Below are 8,201 nucleotides of genomic sequence, written 5' to 3' on the forward strand. Positions count from 1 at the left end.
AATCTGACGAACCTCAAAAGCAGCTTGGGCAACGTCAGTAACCGCATCCTCTTCCTTTATCCTCTCAGCAGGAAGTATGCTACCTGCACCGAAATGAATCTTTCGAAAAAGCTCGCCGCAGGATTGAGGGTCGTCCGGAAAAGGACGAGCTGAGGAGGAGTGAGTGAAGCTCCATCCATAATCAGACGTCTTTTGTTTCTTCGAAGAATCTGGTCGCTCTTGGCCTGATCCCTCTTTCCTCTTCTGAGGACTTTTAGAAACCTCAGCGTGACGACGAGGAGCCTCGCCTGTCTTCCTTTTCGGGAGCGTCTCGACCGACCGATGAGACTGGGAAGGAACTCTCTGGGTCGAACCAATGTCGGCAGGATGAGTCTCGGGATGAGACTCCGAGCAAGGAGTCGAACGAGGCAAGGAAGAAGACTCTAAAACCCGACGGTAGCGAGCAGATACGTCGGGAACATTTGTGTTCAGTCTCCCCATTGTTCCGGCTAAAATCGTAGACAACAGAAACGGTTTTAGGCAAGGGCACCAGAACCAAAAACTGATTAAAATAAAAAAAAAACCATCGAGTTACGTTTCTTCCTCGACGAAGCTGGTATTTTCCTTGGACGACCTTTCTTCAACTCGGTACCCGGCCAGACGTAGGGACAAAGGAGCTTTATCGCGTTAACCTCAGCTTGAAGAGTAGGAGGATATGGAAGAAGACACCTTGAGACGACAACTACAAAAAAGATGATGAACCAAGGGGGATTAGGTAAAACCAAAGCCCGACCAAGAACAGAAAGATAGCTAAACAAGAACGGTCGGCTACCGGGTGAAGGGTTCCACCCAGAAAACCAAGGAATGGACGGGTCCTCTAGAACCCCAAGAGTAACTTCCCGAAAAAAATACGAGCCTTTCCAATTATACGTTTTTCCCTTGGCGCCTTCGACGAGGGTCGATTCTTTGCTGAACCCAGGTAATAAATTCCGGGAGATTTAGTCTGATTCGACGGATTCAGAATCGTCAACCCTTCCAAATGGTCACAAGTCAGCTCGACTCCTGCAGCCTCGGCCATAATCGAGAGACCCAAGGCGTTCCGAAAAGTTGCTGGGGTAAATTGAGAAATGGCCGCCTTAAGCCGAGCAAAGTACGTCATCAAGAAAGAGGGAAGAGGAAAAGTCAGCCCAAACTCAGTAAAGAATTTATCCGAGAGACATATGAAGCCGGGAGGAGCATCCCATGGACGTTGGGCCAGAGACGGAATTAGAATATTTGGCTTAGTGCTCAACTTCCCAATGCGAACCGCGTTAATCGCCGAATCAATCTTCAGCGTCGATCTACCAACATGTGCAAAGGCGCCTTCAACCGGCGGAGGGAAATCAATCTCCTCGGGAAAGAACGGGTCATCGGTTAACGGCTCGTCAACCAAGGAAGGGATCCTATAAGGAAGTCCCGACGAGCTTGAAACGGCTGGGTCGGAAGAAATGCGGTGTTGAATCGTTGCAAGCCGAGCGATATCTAAATCCGTCGACAATGAATCAGAAGAAACCGGAGACCGAACCTTGCAACGAATAGATCTGGCCGAACCGCCAGATTTGGAGGAGGTAGCTCGTCGAAGGTGACTAGCGGCGGAAGGATCGGAGGATACAGATTGGGAGGATGTCATAATGAAAAATACGAAGTACGAATGAACTGACAAAAAGAGACGAGATAATAGAAAGGAAGAATACTTGAGTGAGGGAAGCAAAGCTCGAGAAGATGAAATAAGAAGGGTGGAGAAGCGGTATTTATAGGGAAGGAAGGAAGATTCTAGAGACGCAATCATTGCAGTATGCGTTCGACGACGGTACAGTTTCCGAATCTCACGCGCATCAAGAACCGCATACGATGATTCAACCCCAAAACATCGAAAACCGCGTAATCACACGCGCGACCTTTCACTTCCTCGAACCTTGTCTAAATATCATCATCCCAACGACCAAGAGTGAAGGCCCACACCCGTTCAGGCAAGTTGGGTTTCCGCGATGGACTCCAACGGAAAAGAAAGGTCGTAGGTTCGACCCCCGACATAGTTCTTCGCTTAAAAACTACGAACTAGGGGTGAGAGGGGGCTACTGTTAGGGGTAGGGGCTACGAACTCCGGGTTTCCATCATTCTCATCCAGGGAAGGTTTAGCGTCTTCGCAAATCCTTGTATGGGCTCAAACAAGCTCCTCGTTGTTGGGTCAAGAAGTTGTTTTATTCTCTTTTGCGTTTTGGTTTCTTCCAGTTGTATGAAGATTACTCGCTCTTCTCTTATACTCGCAATAACATAGAGCTTCGAGTGTTGATTTATGTTGATGATCTCATCATTTGTGGCAATGATGGATACATGCTTGTTAGGGGTAGGCCCATAACCTAACAAAAGGCCCAGCCCATAAGAAGACCCAAATAAACCTTCAGGAAGGAAAGGGGTATTTTGGTGTTTGTAATGGACGAACCGACACAGTTCCCTATAAAAGCAGGCGCACGGGGTTCGATCAATGGGGGAGAAAAGGGGAGACAAGGACAAAAGGTACGAATAGCAAGTACAAGACTTTTTACCCGTTGAAGGTTAGAAGCGAAGGATTCTAAGACTCGTCCGTCTAACTCGTCCATTCTAACTCGTTCATTACTTGCTAACTTGTCTAAGTTGTATTGTAACCCGTCTTTTGTGCTTCGACACCGATTAATAGAAGAAAACTTCAACCATCCTTTTACCAAACTTAAACATTCTAATTGTGACCGATTTGGACATCAACAATGCTACAAAAGTTTAAAGATTATCTTAGTCGTTGCTTCTCAATGAAGGACTTGGGCAAGTTAAAGTATTTTCTTGGTCTTGAAATCAGTCGTGGGTCTGATGGTTTCTTTTTGACACAGCGTAAGTACGCTCTTGATATTGTTGCTGACACTGGGGACTTTGGTTCTCGACCTGTTCACACTCCAGTGGAACAAAATCATCACCTCGCTACTGACGATGGTCCTCTACTCTCGAATCCCAAGTCGTATCGGCGTTTAGTGGGTCGTTTGCTGTATTTGTTACATACTCGACCTGAGTTGAGCTACTCTGTTCATGTCTTGGCTCAGTTTATGCAAGAGCNCTAAGACTCGTCCGTCTAACTCGTCCATTCTAACTCGTTCATTACTTGCTAACTTGTCTAAGTTGTATTGTAACCCGTCTTTTGTGCTTCGACACCGATTAATAGAAGAAAACTTCAACCATCCTTTTACCAAACTTAAACATTCTAATTGTGACCGATTTGGACATCAACAATGCTACAAAAGTTTAAAGATTATCTTAGTCGTTGCTTCTCAATGAAGGACTTGGGCAAGTTAAAGTATTTTCTTGGTCTTGAAATCAGTCGTGGGTCTGATGGTTTCTTTTTGACACAGCGTAAGTACGCTCTTGATATTGTTGCTGACACTGGGGACTTTGGTTCTCGACCTGTTCACACTCCAGTGGAACAAAATCATCACCTCGCTACTGACGATGGTCCTCTACTCTCGAATCCCAAGTCGTATCGGCGTTTAGTGGGTCGTTTGCTGTATTTGTTACATACTCGACCTGAGTTGAGCTACTCTGTTCATGTCTTGGCTCAGTTTATGCAAGAGCCACGCGAAGCACATATGGAGGCAGCTATGCGTGTTGTCCGTTACTTAAGTGGCTCGCCTGGGCATGGCATTTTGCTTAAGTCATCTTCTGATTTGTCCATTGAGGTTTATTGTGATTCGGATTGGAGTTCTTGTCCGCTTACACGTCGGTCGCTTAGTGCCTATGTTGTTATGCTTGGTGGTAGTCCTATTTCGTGGAAGACAAAGAAGCAGAAGACGGTTTCTCATTCTTCTGCAGAGGCCGAGTATCGGTCTATGTCTGTTGCTCATAAGGAGATTAAGTGGCTTCGTAAGTTGTTAAAGGAGTTAGGTATCAACAACGCTGCGCCAGCTCGCCTATTTTGTGATAGTAAAGCTGCTATTTATATTGCTACGAATCATGTTTTCCATGAGCGCACCAAGCACATTGAAAATGATTGTCATGTTGTTCGTGATGCGGTTTGTGAAGGAGTGATTGTCATGCAACATGTTCGTACGACTGAGCAACCCACCAATATCTTTACAAAGGCTCTTGGTCGTGATCAGTTTCATTACATTCTGTCCATGTTGGGCGTTCGTGATCTTCACACTCCAGCGTGAGGGGGAGTATTGAGGATAGATATTAGAATCATATGTTTGGCTTTGTATATTGGGCTTATAATGTTTATGACGGTTTATGTTAAACCTAAAACCCTAGAGTTAGACATGTATATATAAGTTTGTCGAGTTGTTTAATAAGATCAAGTTGGTTTGATATCTAATTCTACATGTTCTATAAAATCATCACTAAATTTTTTAGATATTTTGCATAAGTAAGTATAACGATTGAGGTACATATTTGCTCTTTAAGGACGTAAGGGTTCTTTGGTCTTGCGGTTGAGTCGTTGTACTGAAGACGGTTTGTTCTGGAGATAAGGTACAACGTGTTTGACGACATCTTCATCTGCCATTCTGATGTGTTCACCAGCTACACTCACAAACTTCACTTTTCCAGCATCATCCAATGTTTTCAGACCAATCCAATCCTCTGTATATAGCTTTGTCTGTTGAGCAGAGAGAAGAGGTTCGAATTCGCCATCCGGATAAAACCCGAACCAAGATGAATCTTTTGGAACAATAACCTTATCGTCCTGGAACTGTTAAAACAAACCAGAATCATCAAGAGGGGACTCAAAAGACTGTTTGAAAAGTATAACGGTTTTGAGTAAAGAGACCAAACCTTGACAAGAACAAGGTTGTGTAAACTGGCAAAACGCTCTTTGTAAGTTGAGTTTCTTTGGTTTGGTATCTCATTATTAAGCCTAGGTAGATACTTAGAGCTTTCGAGGTACTTTTTCATATTCTGATACATCAAAGACAAAGATTGAAAGCAGATGTTTTCATCACTAAGATATGTATATAATTGGCGATTTTGCTATGGTGTGAGTAGACATACAGTAGGGATTTTGAGATAACCACTAGGAGCAAGATGATCCTGCAGAGTTATTAAAGATGTGTATATTAATATGTAACTGAGGATTTAGTCCTAATAAAAAGAGGAAGAGATGTATACTTGAATGAAGTCGCTATAAATATCTCCCTTGATTAGGTCATCTGCTAACTTACAGAATAAACCAGACTTAACAAAAGAACAAAACAACAACAGAAAAAAAAAGAAAATTAATCATGTTACTTTGTTTGGTTGATTAAAAATCAAATAATAGAAAGAATATTAAATATTTAGAGGAAATAAAAAATCTTACACCACACATAGGAACAGAGGATATCCCAGCATGAGGACCAGCCAAGGATATGTAGTTGTAAACCGGAGGTCCACCGTCGCAGAACTCGATCAAGCCTCGAGCCACTAGGTTCCCCTGTTCCATTATTCATCAATCAACATCCATGAAACTAAAAAAAAAACGGATATTTTAGGGTTTTCAAGAAAGCGTATCAAGAAACCTGAGATCTTCCGACAATGTTGTATCCTTGACTCAATTCTTTCATTTGCTTCACCTTCTCACACGCTATTTCCGCTTGCCGTGTGAGTGGCATTAACCATGAATCGGCTACTCCATTTCCGATTTCTCTGGATTCCATACCAAAAACATAAAGAAGAGGTGGATCAAACCAAATACATCATCATAGCTAAGCTAAGCCAATATGGACGTTTTAGATAGCAAGAATATTACACAACTCTTCTACAAGTTCTTTATCTTTCGGTTATCAAAACAACGAATTAACTAGTTTGCGGATTGACTTACACGCAAAAGCCAGGAGAGCCAGAGAGGTTAGTGAGAAGCTGTGTGAAGTTAGCATCTCTATCATTCGAACATTGAGCTGAGATTCCATGAAACATTACGAACGGAACCGAAACAGAGACATGAACCATGGCTAATAATGCAACCGCCACCGCAACACAAGACCGCTTCAAACCTTTATGTCCCATTGAAAAACGAGAAAGTTGCGGTTGGCGTTTAATGTTTTATGAGAGTAGTCAGTCTCCAAGAACATTTGAGATAGGAGTAAATATATAAAGGAATAGAAAGAAAGAGTGTGATGTGGTTGGAAGTTGCGGTCAAGTAAGAAAGAACTAGATAAATTAATGGACGGTGCTGATTTGTTTTTACATCTACAGTTTGAAAATAGACGGTGCTGACTAGTTGATATCTTCCTGCAGCTGCATTAAATCTCTGCTTGTATGCGTATATGTATTTATAACATATCATCAAATACTAGCTAGGGGGGTTTCATATTTTGGTATCTTTACAAAAGCTTATAAATCCAATCATACTGTATTTGATGTTAACAAAAATAAAATATAATCATAATAACTAGAGAAATATCCTAAAATAACATTAAAATAAGTTTTATGGACAATTATAGCACATATTCCATAAATTTTCAAAAATAACACTCTTTAACACAATAAAATATTTAAAATTAAATTTTAGAATTTTGTTTTTTAGGTTTGGGTTCTCAATTTCACATTTCGGGTATAGTTTTGAGGGGTAGGATTTAGTATTTTAGATTTAGGATTTAATTTTAAAATATTAATTGGTGCTATTTTTGAATTTTAGAGATGTTGTGCTAAGTTTGGAAAAAACTAATTTTGGTGTTATTTTTGAGAATCTCCCTAATAACTATTTAAGATATATGAAAAAGTGTTGTTGTTAGGCCTAGGCATAAATTCCGAATCCGAACCGAAGTAAGCGGATTAAAACCGAACCGATAATAAGGAAATAACCGACCAGTTCTTGACTTTCATTATTTTGGATATCGGATATTATCCGATCCGAACCGATATCCAATAGATATCCAAATATAACCGAACATATAAGAAATAGTATGATATTCCGATAAATATGCCTCATATCTTTTATGTATTTATATGGTTCTACGAGAACCTTGTCATTTACTTAATTTCTATCTTTTTTTTGTTTTAATACTCCATTAGTATGGTTATTTGGGTACAATAAGATTAAAAAGTATTCGAATAAAACATTGTCCAATAACTTTTGGTTTAATTTTGGTTATCGACAATCTTATCCGAACCGATCTAAAATCCGAATTATCCTAACCAAATCCGAATAGTTCTTTAGCCAATCACCTTCCTAGATCTTATGTTGGTTCCATCTTTCATAGGTAAAAAATATCTCCAAAACTATATTCCAATTTCCAAGTAACATATATTTGGGAGTAGATATGCTTTGACATTTGATATCTTATTCCTAGAATTGAACCCGTGCTATAGCATTATTCAATTTTTTTTTTCTAATTTTTATTTAAAGCAGTATGATTTTTTTATTTGTTTTAAAAGTTTTTTTCTTTCTGTATGAAACAATGTGTGATGAAATCAAATAAGACTTATGGAAAGAACATATTTTACAAGATCTATTGTAGTTGATTTAATTTTTGACCCGTGGAATATTGTGTGTTAAGTCATATGATAAAAAAAAAAAAAAATTTGTTTGTTAATTATATTTAATTTGTTTAGTGTTTAAAATTATATAATAGAATTTTGATTGTTACTTGAATGACTTAACCCATCCAAAATATTTTTAGTCTAATATTCATATTGTTAACAAAATAATAAAATGTTATTTCTCTGTTTAACACCGAATTAATGACCTTTCAAATTTATATTGTATCTACTCAAACACGTTGCTCACAGGTCTTTGTTAGTGATTTTTCTAGCTTAAACGACATTCGACATATAGAACACGTTGCTCACAGGTCTTTTGACGTCTTTATTAAAGTAATAATAGCATCAAAGTGTGAACTAATAAATACCTCCCAAGTCTAGACGACAGTTGCTGAGTCAACATAGCAAATCCGTAACCACAGTACCTGTGAAAATTTGATTATACATCTAATTATTAGTCTCACAAATCTTTGTGCTAATTATTAGTCTCGCAAATCTTACGAATTATGCATTGACATGTGAACTCAAAGAGAGAAGAAGACACAATTTTGTCAGCAAGTTCACACACCATTTGTCTACCATCCAACATCTTTAGATTGGGTTCTCATTTCAATTTCTATATTGTTTTACATTTTTAGTGCGAAAGAATACTCAAAATGGACCCATTGACTCACTTGTGTATACAGACAATATTCTTGATCGAG

At 39.5% G+C, this 8,201-nt stretch overlaps 4 protein-coding genes across 4 annotated transcripts in view; 2 read left to right on the forward strand and 2 right to left on the reverse strand.

The window, feature by feature from the left end:
• Positions 2,763–3,107, forward strand: LOC109130426 (uncharacterized mitochondrial protein AtMg00810-like). Its single transcript, XM_019239933.1, has one exon. It carries the CDS (start codon positions 2,763–2,765, stop codon positions 3,105–3,107), a length of 345 nt encoding a protein of 114 aa, XP_019095478.1.
• On the forward strand, positions 3,276–4,193 carry LOC109130427 (uncharacterized mitochondrial protein AtMg00810-like). The gene has a single exon (XM_019239934.1). It carries the CDS (start codon positions 3,276–3,278, stop codon positions 4,191–4,193), a length of 918 nt encoding a protein of 305 aa, XP_019095479.1.
• On the reverse strand, positions 4,374–6,124 carry LOC104760158 (palmitoyl-protein thioesterase 1). Its single transcript, XM_010483038.2, has 7 exons — positions 5,837–6,124; positions 5,535–5,661; positions 5,336–5,449; positions 5,146–5,211; positions 5,029–5,067; positions 4,813–4,935; positions 4,374–4,729 (listed from the first exon to the last, which is right to left on the reverse strand). Exons 1-7 carry the CDS (start codon positions 6,019–6,021, stop codon positions 4,439–4,441), a joined length of 945 nt encoding a protein of 314 aa, XP_010481340.1. The 5' UTR covers positions 6,022–6,124; the 3' UTR covers positions 4,374–4,438.
• Positions 7,875–8,201, reverse strand: part of LOC104763010 (palmitoyl-protein thioesterase 3-like) — a 1,630-nt gene continuing 1,303 nt past the window's right edge. Inside the window, exon 7 of the mRNA XM_010486434.2 lies at positions 7,875–7,922. Within this exon, the coding sequence (XP_010484736.1) occupies positions 7,875–7,922 (48 nt within the window). The remainder of the gene's footprint in view (positions 7,923–8,201) is intronic.

Source organism: Camelina sativa, chromosome 18 (assembly GCF_000633955.1).
Source record: "Camelina sativa cultivar DH55 chromosome 18, Cs, whole genome shotgun sequence".
Lineage (NCBI taxonomy): Eukaryota > Viridiplantae > Streptophyta > Magnoliopsida > Brassicales > Brassicaceae > Camelina > Camelina sativa.